At 43.1% G+C, this 20,436-nt stretch overlaps 1 protein-coding gene across 5 annotated transcripts in view; it reads left to right on the forward strand.

The window, feature by feature from the left end:
* Nucleotides 1-20,436, forward strand: part of LOC107263760 (zinc finger protein squeeze) — a 216,448-nt gene that overhangs the window by 89,557 nt on the left and 106,455 nt on the right. For all 5 annotated transcript variants that reach the window (XM_015731305.2, XM_015731308.2, XM_025080946.1 and 2 more), the window contains one exon: nucleotides 9,064-9,226. In XM_015731305.2, the coding sequence (XP_015586791.1) occupies nucleotides 9,064-9,226 (163 nt within the window). The remainder of the gene's footprint in view (nucleotides 1-9,063; nucleotides 9,227-20,436) is intronic.

Below are 20,436 nucleotides of genomic sequence, written 5' to 3' on the forward strand. Positions count from 1 at the left end.
TCTCTGTCTCTCGCACTATTTGCCGGACTCTTACTCCGACCCTCTCTACCTGAAACCTAGCAGCCTGAGCGGCCGTGCATTTCCGTACCCGTCCGCTCCCGTTCGTGTATCCAGTTGCGTTTGCTGATTTTACGCGACCCCAAACATCAGCACCTACGGTTGCGTTTCTCGATTTTACGCGTCCCAAAAATCGACAGGATCCGTTAAGCTATCGCCTCGTCCGATAGGTTCCGTCAGAGCTCTCGTTCTTGGTGGAGTTGGGCCTGTTCCACCCCAACTCCCAGTTTATACCGGCTCGTCAGTTCCCGGTGAAAAAAGAATTGGCTGGCGGCCGCCTGGCTTGCGGATACACGAACGACGGGTGGACGGCCGAAGGTAACATAGGTTGGTTCTCGAAGATAGTTCGTTCTCGTATGTTTTGCTATCGGTGTCGGGTCACGAAAAAAAAGTACGTTACAAGGTATACGTGAATATATTTAACGAAGATTACTATTTGAGTTTAGCATTGATCTTGTATATTGCTCGTTACTTTTTTTTTTTTTCTTATTCGTCTCTTATTCGTTACTATCACGCACTCTTTTCTTCGTACTGGTCCACAGACGTTTACCACCGGTTCGTAAGTTCTTTAAACGGAATGAGATCCGGCCAATAAAACAGTCACTTTGAACGTCGAAATAACGTTGGACGCGCATTCCTTATAAATGAGACGGATTGGTCTATCATGAGAAATCACCGTAATTCTCAATTTCATCGTAACTATATTTGAGGATGCTGCACTCGATCCAAGCCCTTGGGCCATAATTAATTCGAGACGCGTATCGCACACGAAATCTTAACTGACAAATTAGATGCTACGCTGCGTTGCAGTACGGTGAATGCTCTGTCATCTTGACGACTTCAATTTCTAACCGACCTATCCATAATGCCTTCAAGTACCAAATTGACACGTTACAATTAGACGAGACCGGCCCATGTCGAATCCTTAGTGCACAAGCACAGGTACACTTATTTAATATACACGAAGGATAGTCCAAAGTTTTCTAATTCTGACAATTATAGTTTTTTTTTTATCTGTCAGAATTATAACGTTATAATTCTACATTGCGTTAATAACGTTTATAGCTCGGATCTATATTTTTCCTATGTCTTTTCCGCGATAGGCAACCTTTGTCCGGGTACACCAAGTGGGCAGGTACCTGATACCTTTTATGGCTGGTACGAGAGTAAGGTTGGATTAGGTCGAACAACTTGAAATAAAGGCTCCACCTGATAATCCGTAATCAGCAGTCCGCATGTCTGGGTTACTTGATGATCGCAAGGAAGCGGTGCAAGTCATGCGGCTAGGTAGCCGTTGGCGGCTCCCTACTGGTTGGCGGCGGCGTAATATCATTATCATTGACTAAGTGAACCTTGTAAGGTTAATCAATTATTAGAGTTATCCCATGGTAGCTGGGTAGTAGGTAGCTGGACTATCGCGGTACGTGGTAGCTATGGTATATCGATAGAATCGCCAAGTCATCGGGATCGAACTGACCTCGAATAGTAAACGATGCTTCTCGATACGACCTAGCGGCTTTTATATTTTTACTATGGGTAATGATATACACGCTAAGTGCTTCGTGTATAACATACAGAAGCACGTTGGACCAAAACTCTCATCTTGACTCCAGCATCTTGAATTTAGAAATAGAGACTTGTTAGACCGTACATTTAGTTGGGTGCTGGATGGAATTTTTTTTCTCAAGATTTTACATGAGATTTCTCATGGTGCACTTTGTGCAGCTTCCGGTACGCTTGTTCCTCCTGACAGATTTACTTCAATCGCATATTTATTGACACGGCCACGTTGCGGATCGCTGAATAAATCTATACACTGGTTGTTCGTCTTGTCTCTGTTGCTGATTCCTACCTATCCGGAACACGTATTGCAGATTCGTTGATTCACCGGAGATCCCCATGGACCAACAACCGGTCTTAGCGAACTTCGCGATCCTGGTACTTCGATATCGTATGGCAGCAATAACGAGCTATTGCTTCTTGTTGCTTGCCGGTTCGATCACTGCTCAAATGTCATTTCCAGTCCGGCACACGCTCATTGTCCGCTCAACTTGTGGCTCGACCTTCCATAAAGGGGATATCAGAAGCGACACCGACAGCGAAAAAGCACACGCCTTGCCATTTTAATCGGGTTTTCTTGGATATCTGGTGGCGAACACGGCGCCATATCTATATTCTCGCATAAGTTTGCTTTTTGCGATGGAAAAGGATTAGACGTTCTTGGTATTCATAGCTGTTATAGATTCTTAGTAGGGAGTCATTTTTTAAAACTGGTTTTAATTCTTTTCCTTAATTATACGCGCCGTTCTCGACCTACCAAGTAAAAATTTGGATATTTTGGATCGATCGATCTGGACCCTGTATTTTTATTTTGGGATCATTGATATTAATATCCTTGACGGTACTTTGCATTCATGAACTGTATACATATACATGTATATATATAGCCGCGATTAATCAACTTGATATGTTACTGGCAATGCAGCTGCCATGACCTCCGTGCAATTAACGATTAGCACATCTCGTTACAGATCATCACGCTTTGTCTTGGCTGTTATCGGGTTGGTAGTCACGAAGGGCTCGTAATCGGGAGCCTCGGGTGCGAATTGCAAGACGTGAAAATCAATGTGTCTTCCTTGACTGGTGTGTGATGCTCGGAGCATTGATGATGATGATGAGATCGTTAATACGGATGACTGAGAAACGCTTGGGAGTAATTTGCATTATTTTTATTTGTGTCAATTAATAGGACGCGGAATAAGATTAGAAGCCTTAACAAGTATCATGCTGTGAAATCATAAAGCACAGGATCAAGTTTAATTTTTGGCATTACGAACCGTCCATAGTATATAGATATACTTATACAGTTATTCTCGTAAATCCCACGAGAAATTGAATACTCGATAAATCGTAAAGCGATACCATTTAAAAAAAAAGCTTATATGAATTCTAATTGACTGAACACAGGAAGTAGCTGATCTCGCGTGATTCGCACAATCGGAAGACACTCAACGATGGAACCGGACGCTTCCCCGTGGTTTGTAATAAGGCTCGGTCATTATGTCGAATATGCGCGATCGCTTACCGATAGGCTAAATAAGAAAATTCCCTTGATAGATTTCCAATGCGGCTGTGATTTATCGACGTGTAATCCGTTGCCCGAGTGTACAGGCGCGGTAAGCGATCATGGCAGATGAATATTGTAATTCCTTTATCCATCTGTAATATATTACCAGATAGGATATTACGCCGGGTGGCACGATCGGGGCTGACCGCTAAACCAAGTAGATATCGTATGGCCTGTGGGCCAAGGCATAATAGAAACCCATAGAACAGTAAAGAGGAGAAAGCAGTGGCTCTGCCTAATTTCATGGGGAATTTACAATTTGTAGCCGAGCGGGCAGCGACCATTATTATTGATTATCCGTTGCTAGTTATCCTCTACACCGTACACAGCAATAGATAGGTACTATACCCATCGATCGTCAATACCATAGCATCCCATCACCCGACAGCAGCATCATTACCACCATACTGCATTCGGATACGTATTAGCGAGCGAAGGTTGAAATTGCATCGGTAAAGCCTTGTCAATTTACTCGTGCAATTAAGATGAGGTAATATTTCGGCAGCGTATTCCATTAAAATCAATAAACCATAACGCGTTAATGAACCAATAATTATCAGCTGCATACATCCCATAATGATTTCACGAGCTCGTATACCATACAATTGAAATTTTTTTTTCCTTTGCTTTACCTCCATCTAATTATGCGGTTTGATAAACGCACCTGAATCCAAATTATTCCTTACTCCAATGTATCTCGTGAACATATCTAGAGCACTGTGCTGCATTTATGTCAGTGCACTTTAAACCCTAGTGCACTTTTACCCACGAATGCTGCAGTACACTGAGCTTTCTGTGCTTTCTCGACCCATCGCTATATACTCTCGGCTTCTCCACGTAGCTAGGTAGGTAGGTGGGTTAGGTTAGGTTAGGATCTTCGCAGAGCCTTTGATCGTGTCTCTTTAATTGTACGAGTCTTCGTGGGATGAAAAGGCTGACTCGTACACGCCCTCGGCATGCATCACAACGCGTCTTACGTTTGCCTATTCAAACGGTACAATGTAGCGTGCACGGGATGCACTCTTTATATATATATAGTGTATGTATATTGTACATACATACTATATTCTGGCTAAGTATCTACGCGCTGGAAATGGTGTGCAGAAATATTCCGTTTGCCGCTTCCTGCTCGTTTAATCAATGACATCTTTAGCCAGGGAGACGAATGATGCACCGTCTGGTAAACTGCAGTTCTTGGACGCGAATGAAAAAGCGGAGAGCGCCGAGCAGCGATACGGCTTTTATATGACGTCGAATATATTCGGTATCGCATTATTAACGAACCAGGAGTTACTCGAAGGAACGTTATTTATAGTGCGAAAATTGTTGCAAAAATATATTGAAATTTTCTTTTTAATACAGTTCCACTTAATGATATGCATATGGTAGCTGCACTTTGTACATCGAAGAGTGCCTCACTATGCATCCTGGTCCATGGAGTGTTCGATACGAATAAATAAATTTTCATGCGTGGGAAATTTTATTATTCCGTATAGAAGAATATTTTGCACCGTGCAGATTGTCTTTGGGTGTGCTTCGCACTACGTGGTGGCTATCGATGACATCTTTAGGAGAGTTGCGATAAGCAAGGAGCATGCTGGGAGTCGAGGACGCAGAAACCCACGTAGAGGAGGACAACGGGGAGTGTCCGGTGCATGATAAATCTGTTGCAGCTTAATTCGCATCAGCTGCATCAGCTGCACCAGCCTTCGGGTTGATGCACTTCGACTTGAACTCGTTCATCCACGCTCCCCTTGATTCGTTCCCCCCTCTCCTCCTACTTCAAGCTCCTCACCTTATTCCGCGATCCCCCTTTCTCCTGGTCCCGCGCGAGATCCGCACGAGATGATGTCACGGGGGGCGTGTCTCGTTGAGATGCGTACGGGAATTCTTTTGGCGTGTCTTATCGCTGATTTTTAAATATTTTTATTAGCGATTAATGCATCCCGTGCTTTTGACAGGTATCAGTTTCATAAATTGAATTTTTCATTAAGCCGCATACGCGGCGCATCAGGTAGCTCGAAAAGTGCGAGGGATATCGTGTAATACATTCGCTGGTATCGTATATGTATATAAATGTATATTGGACGTTGATAGGATGTCAATTAAATCGATAGGGATATCTTAATAATCGATTCTTATTATATTCTTTATTGGATCTTTATTAATGTCAGGTCCTGATATTTAATAATGAGATTTCTCTCACGGCTTTATGTATCGAACGTTAAGGTAGCGGATACGTCGCAGGGCATTACGCAACCCCATTAATTTCTAACACAGGGCAACTAGGCACTACGCGGATTCATGAATGTCTCAATGAAGATTTAACTCTACTAATGGCAACATAAATTATCACTAATACTCTCCGCGGTGTCGTGATTTGTTACGGCTGTGTTTCTAACATCGGCAGATATGACATCTCAATCGATAACGTGCCAGTCAACGAATCCGGAACCAAATTAAATGTATGCCTATAACAGTTGGCACCGACCTACCGTGACTCGTCGTAAATACGTGCCGATATTACCATAAGGGAATACAATGATCATTTATAACGATCGTATAGATGCGTTACGGGACTACAGATTAAAGTCTTATCCGCAATGCCCGTAATTTTTATCGAAGTTTATATTTTGGTAATATATGATGGAATTATATATTTTTTTTTGACAAACGGGATTTTTCGAAAGATACGGTAGATGGGTCAGTAACGGTATTCGCAATTAAATAAAAAAGATGGCGTCCCGCGAAACGTGATCTACGACGACCATGGGATTGTCGTCATCGACAGAAGATTCAATGTCGTCTGTCGAACTGTCCGAATTGTGGCTTCGATTCAACTAACAAGGCCCAGCCAGCCAAATAAAGACATCACCGATTGGCGTCATAAACATCTTCTCAGCGGGACGAGTAGCCAGTCAGTTTCTTCGTACGTCTGTATTTTGTAATGAGAACTGTTACTTCAAAAGTCGTTTGTAAGCGTTTCCCATATGGTGGTTTGTATAGCACAGGAGACACGCAAAGCATGGTTACTTTAGTAACGACGATTTTCAAATTTTTGTTGAAAGTCAATAAAGTCGAAAAGTCTTTTGTCGGATTTTCTTAATACGCCTAACTCGTAGAAATCAAATGAAAAAAAAAATAAATAAAAAGATTGATATTCTCATGTAGATATAACACGATAATACAAATATTGACATATACTTTGTTATTCATACCATGACCTCAGCCGAATTGTGTTGATCGTAGATACACTTGAAATAACCAGAGTTCCTTTGATCGGTCCAAATAAAGCTGTTTCGAGACGGTACCTAAATCTTGAGCAACGTGCAATGTGGAAGAGGCTGGGTTTCTCTATTTTCCTAAAATATGACTCATAAAAGGAAGTGGATGGCTCGTTTCGTAACCTAAATTCGAGTTATCGGTTTCATCTGTACCACATGTGTTTACGTGGGCACACGGGACGTGAATTAAGAACGCGACACCCGTATTTTGGAATTCAGAAGTCGAAACCGGATTAGCAGTTTAACCTCCGAAAAACTTGTTTAACCGCGTGTCCTGAGTAATCTCGAAGAATCTAGGAAGCCCCCAAGTGCCACTCCCAGGACTACATCCAGTATATCGTAAGTGCGTATATTGTATACTTGGCGGGATATACGGCAGTGTTTGGAATTATCGGTAACATCTACCGTGGCTCTAGTAACTACGAGTTATTACGAAGATGAGCCCATTATGTATTATACACGGTGAGTTTTTATTCCGATCAAGTACTATAGCCACTATATCCACTCATGCGAGGAACTCGAAGTGTGTAAGATTGGGTTAACTGCTGATGTAGACATAACAGGAGATGGGGTGTTTATAGAGCAATTTTTGAATTAGAAGATTAGTCCTGTGGGAGACGTTGAAAAAAAGAATTGAAATAGAAATTAATACTCTTTTTTTTTTTTTTTTTTTTTTTTTTTTTTTTTTTTTTTTTTTTTTTTTTTTTTTTTTTTTTTTTTTTCATTTGTTTCACGGCTCAACGATCGTTTATTATTTATTGCTGGGCAACTACGGAAATTAATAATTGCATGAATTTCTAAGAGTCTTCGACATATAGTCGAGTACTGTTAACTTCTGTCTATGAGATATATCAACGATATACACATATATACATATATACATATCGTAATGAAGGTATAATTACGAAATAAACGAAAGGGATCGAAAATATTTGTCCCACTTTAGTTTGATTCCCGCAGGTCGGGGCACTGCTTCTAATTAATTAGGATATTATTAATGATCGTTACGCGCTCATTACAAGTCGCTACTGTGAGAACGCAGCGTACCCGACTACACGGTCACCTTCTAGGTTTCATTGTAAAAAGTCCATCAGGCCTTTTATTAGTTACCGTTAATGTCCTACATCGCTCGATTTTCATTCCCGCTAATTTCGCAGTATCATCTCGTTCTGCTGGTATCGATCTCATGTTTCTTTTATTCCGCATTATAAGCCCGCACGAAAATTCACCATCATCGATATATAGTATCCCATTGGTAAATCGAGCGCGTCCTATCGTGCAGAAACGTTGAAAAATGGTAAGCGTAGCTACCGTTCGCGATATCTCCAAAGTCGAATTTCTCCCGCCATACAAATACAGCCGTCATAAAGATCGAGTACGTCTTATCTATTCCGAGAGTGTCTCGCGGCGGCGTCGTTGATTATTCGCCAAGCATAAAGTTTCATTCGCACATGTGTACGTACGGGTACGGCAGTCGCCTCCAGCCTGTACAAACAGTGTTGCGATATGTTATTAGCGCCCTATCGCGTTTTACGGTACACGATCGATTTATTTTGCCCGCTGGCACGTGGTCGGTTGGAATATAACGTTTCTCCACGTTGCCGATTTTTGATCATCCCGAAATTTCGTACTCGGTACGATGAAGTAATTTCTTTATACTCCTTGACAATCGTCATAGTGAACTGTCCACCGGCGATTAATCGAAAACATGTCTATTACGGTTGAAAGTCGAAAAAAAATTTTTTAAGTTTAAAAAAAAATTGAAAAATTATTTTCTTCACCTGACAGTACGTTGATTAACCGGTAATAAATAGAAATGCTACTGTTTCGTATATTACGTATATCGCACGTGAACGAGGAGAAACGATAGATTGAAAATAATGATGAATTCACATTGCCTAACGAAAGGAAATAATTTTCCCGGGAAAACGATCCAGTATTATCCATTGCCCACTGGCTATTGGCTGTTAGCTATTAGCGCTACGTCACGGCTGTGGTACAGGGTGGGCAATAGGTAACTCGGGTCAGACGAACCTCGTGGGAACTGGGTGTGATTAGTCCACATCAATAGTAACGCTAGTTATGCTAATTGCGCGAAAGCACTTCGGACCGGGCACCAATGACTACTGGCAAATAGGTAGATTAGATTCCTCATTCAGATGAGTCGTGCAAATCCTGCATACACAGTTACTCGTATATAGAGTTTATTGATTACAGGGTTGATCCATCATATGATCTATTATATGAAAAATAATCTATAACTCGATGCATAATAGATTCTGACTCGAGGCTTTTACTCGGCGGGTCACTTTGGATAAGCTAATGGCAAATAAATCGCTTAGGCACTATAGCCGTTTACGTAATACTTTATTATTCCCTTCCTTGCTGCGGCTTCTATACTGAGTTAGTTTCTCATCCGAAGGTACCGTTATAACAGCCTCGTTACGGATCTTATTGTTATAATTTGATCAGTGACAGACAGTCTTATGCAATCTCGCTGGGAACAGTGATTTTTACTATGGCGCTAGAGTCGAATGAATTTCTCAAGACATCGGTTCGGAGATGCTGAAGAATTTTTTTCGTTGTTTGTTACAGGCGGCGGGACCGCCGGTACAGCTTGAACCAGTCGATCTGTCCGTGAAGACTCCCGTGGTACTCCAAGTACCAAGATACAGTCCAGCAGGGAATATCGCAGCAGCCCGGAGGATCCCTTCGCCTTCAACGACACCAACGCCACCACCAGTCTGCGCGTCAACCGGTGAGTCAATAGTGACGGAATATTTTTATAATTCCTATTCTTTTCCCATGACGATTATTTTCTTCTGGGATTATTATTGTTGTGCCGGGGTTAGCGAGACCAGCTGGGTGGTACCTAGCTGCGTTTCGAGTTCACCAGGTACTCCTACTCCTGGTCTAGGAGCAGGCCTAGTTACTCCTTCCTGACACTTCTCAGCTGGTAGTAGGATTGGCGATATGCTCTTTACTCCTCCCTCGAGACTTCACTAGGTAAGGAGTAGGAGCGATGCTGGAGTGGGAGCTGAAAGTCTTCGATTTTATCTGCGTGGAAACACCGAAAACTTGAAACTTTATATCTCGGATGTCTTAATGGACCAAGGCTGTACCGAGTCTGCGACTATCTCGGAAACCCACGCGTTTAATGATTTCGATGTGAAAAATTGCTGAATAGTGATGTGGAGATGTGTATTATGTATATATATAACGAGGCTGATGACACTTGTTCCGTGCTAATGAATATTGCTGACGCCTTTTGCTGTCGCAGCATCCCTATTCAATTATTTGATAGGAGTATCGCACATTAATTCGCTCTTTGCTGACGGATGGCTTTCATTAAGTACCGCAGCTGCCTGAACGGTTCAAGGATACTAATTTCTTTGGTGCTCCCTTCGCTGGTTAATGCATATTATCGATTATTTCATTACGTGGATCCAGCATGTACAAGCCACTGAAAAATTTTAATCTCGTTATTGAATCTTGCGAGTGGTCGGTCCGCCCCACACTTTCATCTTTTTTTTCTATTTTTTTTTCTTTTTTAATACAATATTTAATATTTCTTTTTTATAATAGTCTCAAAACCCAAATCTACGACTTTTTCCCTCAATGCCTAAGGATCCTCACGGTAGTTCGTGCTATGTAATCTCTGTGTGTTTGCCGTTTCGCGGCTGGCTTGTAATTTTCTTTGACCCGCGTATTAAGCCCGCGGCAATTTCATTAGCCGATCTATGCTCATATGAACTTGTGCCTTGGCTCGTTGTATGGGATTATTAAAAATACCTGGGATAACCCTAATTTTACTTCCAACTTCACTCCACGCTCGTGGGATCCATACAACCTCATTGGGTTAATCGATAACCAATTTTCTACTGGATACTGTGATCTTTCAATAATCCAATTTATCGCTATATGTCGATATTAGTTATTTCATAATACAATTTGCGAGTACAAGGTAATTCAATTTCGCTTACCATGGCTATAACAAGCGTGATTACTAAAATCGTTTGGTAAAACCGTCCGCGAATACATATATATATATGCTGATCTTCGTCACTTCTGATACCTGTCAAAAATTTTCGTCTGGCTTTGATCCGTATTTTACTTACAAGCTTACTTAAGTACAGCTATATCAGTAGTCGGGTTCTCCATAATACAGGGTACCCTAATGGGTAATACACCGCCACTTTTGAACATCGCTACTTTATGCTGAAAGTACGCGCAGCCCATCCTTTAGTTTTTAATGATATCGAGTCCATTTAAAATTCCATATTTTCCCGCCTCAAACGGAAGAATTGCAGATTATGAAGTATACGCGAACGAAGCAGCCAGAATACACTGTACTGCTTCATACAGACCGTCTGGAATTCTCCATTATACAGGAGGCAGCTATCGCGCGACCATACTCAAACACACTTATGGATAAACCATAGAGATCTTCACCGATATTGCGTTAGTTTATGGGTTAATTATGTGAGACTTTTTCCATCGAGTGTGGCTAGTATTTCCTAGTATCCAATATTAATAGTCCACGATATCGAACTATCTCGCGGACAGAGAAATACTAATTTTATCTAGAAATATTTCTAGCCATTTATTTTTTACTTTCCTTTTTTTTTTTTGTTTAACGCACGGCATTCTCCTAGGCATACGTTTACGTGCCACCACGCGCGGTTATAGGCCTTGGACGAAGTCGATGCGTGAGTTCCTCACGGTATAACTTCATCCTTCGAGATTCCATTGTTTTACAATAAATGCGCGATTTCCTCGCGAGATAGGAAGATATTAAAGTTCGCTTAACATTGCCTGTTGGCTAACGGCTCACGTCCCCGTTCCTCGCGCGTCTATAAATCGCAGCGCGCGGCTATCGGAAAATTCCAATCGTGCGTGGCTACCATATACGTAAGGACGGTTGCATGTTGCATTAAACTTGCGCTCGCGACGGTTGGTGGGTGACGCAACCAAAAATGAAACGCCTTGGGAAACGCGTGGCGTTTCGATAGATACAGGAGGTGTACAAGACAGGAAGGCGGCGCCTTAAAGGGCTAGGTGTTACTCAACGGTGAGTCCAAAGTCATAAGACTTGGGTTCACGTTGCGAACGTACGTAGCATAGGACAGTGCGAAACGGTAGCAATCCCTTCTGTAGATAAAACTTATCTCTTTACTGACCCGAATACCAAGCTGGACTTGGATCAGGATATGTTGAGTTTCCTTTGCTTTTTCAACATTGACTGTTGACAAACGTATACCGCTCAGGTGGAAAAGTTTCACGTGATTTTCTTCGCTATCCGTAAAGGGAATTTTTCCCGGTATTATATCGCATACGAGGAAGATAAAAATGAACGTGTCTCATGCATATAATGTTAGTTGCAGTTAAATGAAATTTCATGAAGATTCCTCATGGAACGTTCGTAACGGAATACCGGCTACTGTTTTGCCCTAGGTATTTTAATAATAATTCGTTAGCTGCACACTTGATAAATTCACTTGTCTCGCGGAATGATTTAAACGGGTAGACGCGGAGGTCTGGGATTTATAACAAATTAGTTCTAAATCTTCCCGGTAAAGTTCCGTTTAAATACATAATTTAGAATTTGACCCGTCGGTACAGTCTAACCAAATTGGCCATTTATATTTGTCGTACAGTTTCATCGGCGCGTAAGCACCAGACCACACAGCGCCACCGGGTACACGGTTTTCTATACGGCCTAGCAGTTAATGTCGCCGTTACAATCTCAATCCCTCGCACGAAAAAATATAATTAAGGGCATGAAGATCGTAAGAAGGCATTTATTTTTTCGTCCCACCGCTAATTATTCTTCTACTGTTCAGCCGTTCTGCTGCCAGGGGCACGTATGCGGCGGCGCACACACACGTGGGTTGCCATGCTCGGAACGCATTAGCGTTACCTCATTATTTCCGTAACGCCTTTCATACGAATCGCACACGTTCTTTATTTTCGTTTCCTTTCTAAAGTCAAACATTATAAAAGAAGGCCTGTCACACTGTGGACATGCGGAATGAATGTGGTCGGGGCTTAGCCGGACACCAATTATTTACCCATGTAGATATCAGCAGGGCGTGTCCGGTACTCAATGAGAGAGATTCTATGCAAATGAATGACTGAGAATTCATCAAGGACTTCGCGGGGATAAACGTCGCTAGAGATTAGCACTTTACGTGCACGTGCGCGAACCCGTATTCCGCGATTAGCAAACTTGTCGCAGTGGCATACGTGTACGCTGTGTACGCGCATTCATATATAGGTATAGCGTACATACGGATTGCCGATGGAGAATTTCCAGTCGTGCAGTTTTGCGATGAGACTGGTGCTGCATTTTTTTTTTCCCCACCAGTCTAGCCAACCGGCAGGACTCTGCTGTCGGATAATCCTTCGCCGCTTGTTTCGCGTTACTGACTAATCGACCGCCAGGTATACTGATCTTGAGGAATAATGAAATAATCAAACTTAACTTGTCAGTGTCACTATGGTGTCGCGTCGCTTCACTATACTGTACTATACGTATACCTGATGGATTTGTTTTATTTATACGGACCTAATGCGAATTTATGATGAAGCCATAAGGCTTTGTGTCTTGCATACATAAAAAGTGGGACATTGACGTCGCTAGGCTTTGTTCAATTTCTTTTGTCCCCTATTTTCTAGGATTATCTGACGTACAGTATCTAGATGGTGGATATAGATTATTTTTTGGCGCTACGACCATATGGAAGCGACAGATTTTAGTCCTGCCGTTGGACCCAATCGTCGACTCGTTTGTCAAGGTCGTAAAATTCGATTGATTCCATATAGGTGCGATACGACACCCGTCGAAGGAAAACAATGAAAGCTCTATATTCGTTTAGCTTCGTAAATACTTGTCTCTCCCCTCTCGCATACGCTTTACGCTTAATTCGATTCATCTAGCATTGCATCCGCATTCAGTAGACATTTGCGCGCTTTTATTTCCCAGTTTTACAACACGAAAGATGAGCGATAATCTTTCGTCTGTTGGGAGTCGCTCCGAGTGGAGGCTCCCAGAGTTTGATTGTCTTTGATTAATTGCTCGTACTGTTTCTCGGCGGCCGGAAGCTCTTTGCTGCTAATCTAGATAATGCTTTACCGTATTCCGAGTCGAAGTAACGCAGTAACGTAACGTAAACAACGAGCTGGTAACAGTAATGATACCGAGAAGTCCTAAAACTTTATGTAACTCTTTTCTCTCTTTGTTCCCTGAACCGTGAGCTATGTAAGAAAAAAAGGAGAAACACTAAATTTCTCAGTGTAATCCCAACCCACAGCAGGACCGTTTCAATTATTCATCCGATAAGCCACCTAATCACTCAAATTTTCCTAGGCTTTTCACGAAGGGCGCGGCTCGTGCACTTTGTCGCTCGAGATATATCTCATCGAATGGTAAAGGATACGCGCGGAGAAGCTGGATCGCGGTAAGACAAGTAGCAACAGGCAACGGTCATATCGCGCTTGGAGCATTCCGAGATACGATCTTAGATCCAGGGTATACTGTTTCTAAAGTACAGATTATAGACGGCAGCTTGTGCTGTATGTACAGCTATGTGTTGTGTGTTTTTATATATGTATATATATACGAGTGAGACTCAGCAAGAGACTAGGTGACGGTGCACTAGTCTATTCTTACGTTGCGCGAGCATTGCCAGCAGGTAATTCTGATAAGGGACTCTTTTATCTGGCCCATAATTAATTGGAGTAACGCATACTGTCATCTTTCGGCGCTGCTCCGGAATCTTTAGGTACGAAGGATACTCGGGTGCGCGATTCTTATTGTTATGTAACAGTCGCCTGTCTTACGATACGAAATTACAGTTAAACGGCAGTTTTTATACGATCGCTATGGCAATTACTGGTAAAAAAGTTGATGTAGCAATTATTTCTTCGAAGAAATCATTTATTAAATTGTTGCACGCGTGTGAATAGTGCTTTGGGATGGATTTTTATAGGTGGCATGTTATCCCATGTGTGGTTACGTAGTTTACTTTTCCGTTGATAATCGCTGGATCGAATCGGTAAGAATTGTTCTTACACTATGTTTGATTGCGATATAAATTTGTTGGTTCGCGCGTGAAATTTGACTGTAGGACGTTTACGTTGCTTTTTATTATTTATACCGATCCGAGGTATATACTCTGGATTTGTCAGCTGGTGTTGTATCCATGGGGAATGGACATGTCCGTGACGACAGAAGCGTAAGTAATTAAATCAATTACTTGGCCGCCGGCCTCTCATTAACCCGCTGCTTTAATTAATATTCGTTACGGGGCTAATACGTATCCCAGCATGGGATATATAGCGAAATGATAATCGGTGAAAACTCCCAGGCGCGCAGCAAGGATCTACCTGGCAGTGGGATAAGAATTTGGTAACAAATTTTTTTAAGATATGAATAAAGCTGCGTGGAATATCTTAAAAAGAAAATGGTGTCACTGAAATTAAGATTTTTGGTATATATGTGTATGGGATATGGCAGAATTACGGTTGGTACGAAACGAACGGTATCTGTTGGGAATTTGCAAAATTTTTCGAAGCCTTTCACCTTTCATAAAAGTCGTCAATAAATTATAGCAATGCTTGGTCTTGTACAGACGCAAAGGGAAATATCATTTGACACGATTGATTCGACGCGTTTAATTAACGGGGATAAGAGTTACATCTAAAAGGTGGTGTCGAGCATCTCAAACCCGGAACCGATGGATCCCTTCGTTTTGTTACCTATTACGACTCCGGCAAGAAAGCCGTGAGGTTCGCTTGACATTATGACTCCGTGCATCTCAGGCTGGCACATAATGCCACCAGCCTTTCCGATTCTACACGTGGACGAAGCCAATCGCTTGACATTAGAAGCATCGACTGTTGATAGAAATAAGAGAATAAACGTAATTAAATGGTCATTTTTTAAATTTAACGGTAGATTGCCGCGAGGGGTTCAATTGGATCTTTCTTAGGAATGACAAACAGTAAATTCTATATCGGCGTATCTATCTTGAGATTCTTTCCACGAAGCGATGATCGATATGTAACGTCACGCGCGTATGTTCACAGCAATTAAGAAAGCATACTAATCGCCCGTATTAAGGTATGTTCACCTCGTCTAAGTGGGTGCTCCTTGGTAAGGCGAGGGCGTGAGAAGTGCCTTAGACCTGTGACCTTAGTAACCCGAGTACGAGTACCCTGTACCGAGTGTACATCATCCTCGTAGTGCAACCTGACCGCTCGCACGGGATCCCATCAAAATTTGACGAGACCGACACGTTTCACTAGATCCCAACTTCCTAGTTGGGCTCAGATAGAAATCAAATTGTCTCGCGAAAGGGTTCCTCTTGATCTTTTACACGTGGGAGCAAAGTACCGTTTTGATCTGTTGTGCATTCGCTATATTGGGACGATACACGTAGGGCAATCCCATGTCTCATACCAATTCCGAATTGATCCCGAATGTCTATATGGATTCGCGAAGGTCTCCTGTTCCACGACTTTCTGGACAGTCGACCTCGATGCTGGACGCGGTAGGAGTTGACCTTTCAGGAATGATTATTTCATGGCCACTTCCTGGGGTCAACGCTCCAACGATTCCTATGCAGGTACCAAGAGAGTAAACCGTTCGCTTGTACCAAGCTATGTTCTGCGTGTACCTATGTAAGCGGACCCAGGATCTAACGCATTCAGGCTGCGCTTGCATAATATTAGACCTTATGCAACCTGCCCTTCCCACACTTATCACTGCCTTCCTTGCCGCTTTCCTGGCCGGGGAGTAGGGTAAGGATGAGGACGAGGAAGAGTAGGAGTAGTAGATTGTGAAGATGGTGCAGGGAGGAAGGGGCTGGCTCGGAGCGGTGCCCTTGGCGATGTGCCTCCGGGTGGGGTAGCTTCCATGGAGATGCGCTCGGGCAGAGGTGGAGAGAGGGAGAGAGCTCTTGGTGCCAGGGAGCACCAGGGAGCACCAGGGGAATTGGAGGGCTCTTTGGTATTCGCGGGTTAGCGGAGGACGAGGAAAGTCAGCGGGGGTCAGAGCGGAGATGCTCCGCGGTCGTGTCGGGCGGGGCTGCCCGCTCACGACTTGAACTATCGCACGCCCCCACTAGCACCAGCATCCACCTTCAACATCTCTCCTCGGACCGTTTCTCGTCTGGACCTAGCTGTACCCACGTACTCGCTTAACAGCGCTTAATTCGATAAACATGCGCTGGTTCAAGGTTAACCAAGCGTTTCGTGCGGGGTTAGACCGAGTTGGAGTGTAACCGGGTTGAATTTAGTGGTTCGTTCGGTCTTAAGGGTTGAAGTTCAGGTAGTCTTCAGCTACATGTAGCTCGGTACATGACCTACTGCTCACTGGGTATATATAGGTCTACTACCATGCTCTTTATCTTTCTCCTGATGAACCGTTCTCGTTAACCTTGAAATCCTTGGCAACGTTATTTGAAGCAAGACAGGTGCGCTTTGGATGTCAGTAAAATGAAGGTGTTAGGTTGGATAGCGTATAACGACGGTACATGTGAATTCTGTCTGGATCGATCTTGGCTATGGAATATGGAAAGTACGTGTCTGGTCCCAGCTTCCCTTGGTGGTTAGACGCGGTTGCTCAGTTGCTCAGTTGCTCAGTTGACTGGATCTCTTGCTAGTTGGCTAGTTGGCTGGCGATGGGCCCAGCAAGATAGCGCCCGCTCGAGCCACGATGAAGATGGACAGCTCACACGCATCCCGCCTGTGGCAGCGCGATACTTTCGAAAAGAATTATGACGCTTACACGCTGTATCGTAAATTGTCTATCATAATATTCGTATTATCGTGCTGCGTTACCAGTGCTTCGCCATGAAACGCGGACAGGCTAATTGGCCTATTTGTATGCGAGGCACCTGTTACGGATAACGGCAGTGAAGTAGTAATACGGAAAACGGCGCTCAAGTACCTGAAAACGAATTCGTGGAAAATTTTCGTGAGAATCGATGGGAACCTTTTTATCATTTTCTACCAGTAGCTTTTACATCGCATTATACTTTTCTTCTTTTTTTTTTTTTTCTCTTCAAAGCGTACCTTTATACTTCGCAAGAAGCATCCCTCTCAACTGTCGCGTGATCCTTCGTCGCCTTGCATAAATTTGCATCTCAAAGAGACCCTTTGCCGTGCACGACCTTTCATCTCTTTGATTTCAGTCAAATAGGATCAACATATCTCGACGTCCAGTCCCCAGATCCCACAGTACACCACGTGATAAACTCTTATGTATAACAATAATTATTTTCTCGCGAACTTCAATCTCATCTCGTGCGAAGTTAAGATTAATCGTATCAATATCATTGTTGGGGCTGATGAGCAGGTAGATTTTGCCAATGCGATAACCACTTCCAAGAACGTTCTTATCCTGCCAAAGATGACTCTTCAGATTCAATCGAATTTCTATACCTTCGAGACCCTTTACCAAATGGATATCTGTCTAGGTACCTTAGCGATGGTTCCATCACGATATTCCCAAGGTATATATATACAACGGGCATGCTTGGATGGATGGTTAGATGGATGGACGAGTGAGCTCATAGCTCACGGCTCAGGAAGTTCAACGTTAGACGATGCAAAGAGAATCGAAGTTCCCGTGCCCCTGAGCACTGCCGTTTGACCCAGTAGCAGTAGCGGACTGTAACTCGTAAGTAGATAACTGCCATGGAGATCGGTCAGTACCGAGTCGATGGCCTATCCCGAGACCGGCAGTCGATCTGCACTCCTGCTCTTGGTATCATTACCTGACCTGGCTCGTGTAGGAATGCCTCCTTCTTAGTCCAGAGAGACCGTACTGCACCTGAACCCACACCTGTGCATTGGATTACCGATAAAAGAATAGCGATTCTCAAGATCAACCGATTTCTGTCTTGCCGGCTCTATGTGATCGCGAATATCATATCTCTTCATTCTCGTAACGGACTGCTCGGAACGGGTATAGAGCAATACGCTTTCTGTATAAGATCTCGGGTCGTGCCTCCATTGCGTTCTATTGGGGACCTGCGGAATGTGCTGCGTTGTGATGGGCTCGCTTCGTCTTGGGTTTATTGGAATGCTAAATGATCATATATATATATATATATGTATACGTATATATGTACAGTACCCGTATAGGTTTATGGGTATGTACATATATACATATTTGTACCAACTGTTGAAATAGTAAAGTTTAGAATTTGAAGGTAGTCAAGGTTTGTCCCGTTGGCATTTCTTTATTCAATTTAACCTTATGTGTACAATATATAACCAATGGAAATTCTATAGCATGGACTCCCTCTTCTGTCTCTGAATGTCTTAGGTGGATATAGATGCGAGTGCATTAACATTCCGATATAAAGAAGCACAGGGATAGGAGTCGGATAATAGGGTGATACGTAAAGTTTCTTTGGGCTGCAGAACAGGTATTTTTCATTGTGCTCCAGATACGAGACTTAGGACTCCTGTCTGTAGGGTGGCCTTAGTTCCGTCACGTCTGAACAGTACCTAACCTTACTTGTATATCCATAGTTTACCATAATCAAGAAAAAAGTAGGGAGTAGGATTCACCAGGAACAGATTATTATCCAGAGTGGATCTACAGGTGAAATAAGGAAAAATGCTCGTATCGATACAAAAGTTTAAGGTGCTGCCAATGCATTGTTTCATTGGGGAGAGATCAATTGGATGCGATTTAAGATTTACGTGTACCATATATACATATACGCTCGTGCACTACTCTGTTTCTTTAATTCGCAATGTATAAGGGGTTATAGCGAGATAATTAGCTCTAATAGATTTCTATAATCGTATCCGTAGCGCGCGTTTATAAACTGCACAATATTATCCTCATAAATCTCAATCAGCCGAGCGATTCGCGGTCTTTGATCAATCCGGCCGCCTCGGTCGCTGCGAAATCACAAGGCTCCTTAACGGCAAGTCAATATTTATCGCACTTGGCTCATTGCCGCGAGTACGAGTGCACTCTGACTACAGGTTGTGCCGGTATCTATAAGCCGTGTTAGGAATGGACGACTGTGACGCGTACGCTGATTCTTAATGGGATTGTCATATGCGATAATGTGACTCGATTTCAAGTCCGAAGAGTAGAGTGTATTATTAGAATTACAAGGTGGCTGAAAGCGAGTGAAGACGTAACTGAAAAGTGAAGGTCCAAACGGTGAAGAAAACAAAATATGATTTATGACTTCCTTCTGTCTTGATGCCGTACGCGGTGGCGGGGCCCACCATGACCATAGGGTTGACCCCGTGGGGCACGCCGCTGGTTTGCATATTCGCCGGCAACCCGGTGGCGAATATACATCATGCATCCGTAGTCTTTAGATCGTGGCACAAGTGCAACGGTACGAACCTCTCCTGCTTATTCGTTGTCTTTTGCTCCACCCGGAGGGTCACGATCCGGCGATAGCTCAAGCGAATTTGCATCCGTGGAATCCTGGCGTGGGCCGCTCTCTCTACTTCTACTCTCTGTCTCATCCTTCTCGTCCTCATCCTTTTCTTATACTCGTTTCACTCTCCTTACACTTTGCTTTCCTCTCTCTCTCTCTCTCTCACACATACACACACGCACTCTCTCTCGGTCTTTTTATCTGTCTCTCTGTCCCTCTTTGTCTCTCTCTCTGTTTATCTCTGTTAACTACGCGAACTTGAGTCCTACGAACGTTTCCTACATTACGGCAGCTCGCCACTGCCAAGCTAATCGGCAATGTGCTTCGACCGTTTGCCTAAGATCCCAATGCCGCACAGTGCCGACCGTCTCAATCGTTCATCTTATCTTTTACCGTGAGCCACTTATAAAGCAGCTACTGCGGTAGTAACGACTGGCTGTAATAAAAATTGAGGAAATTTTAAGATCCTAGAATAGTTGACAGTATTGAGGGTCAATTTTTCAATATAACCCATAGCGCATAGGAAATAATGTATCTTTACCAT

This window comes from Cephus cinctus, unplaced genomic scaffold (assembly GCF_000341935.2).
Source record: "Cephus cinctus unplaced genomic scaffold, Ccin1 Ccin1_scaffold0160, whole genome shotgun sequence".
Lineage (NCBI taxonomy): Eukaryota > Metazoa > Arthropoda > Insecta > Hymenoptera > Cephidae > Cephus > Cephus cinctus.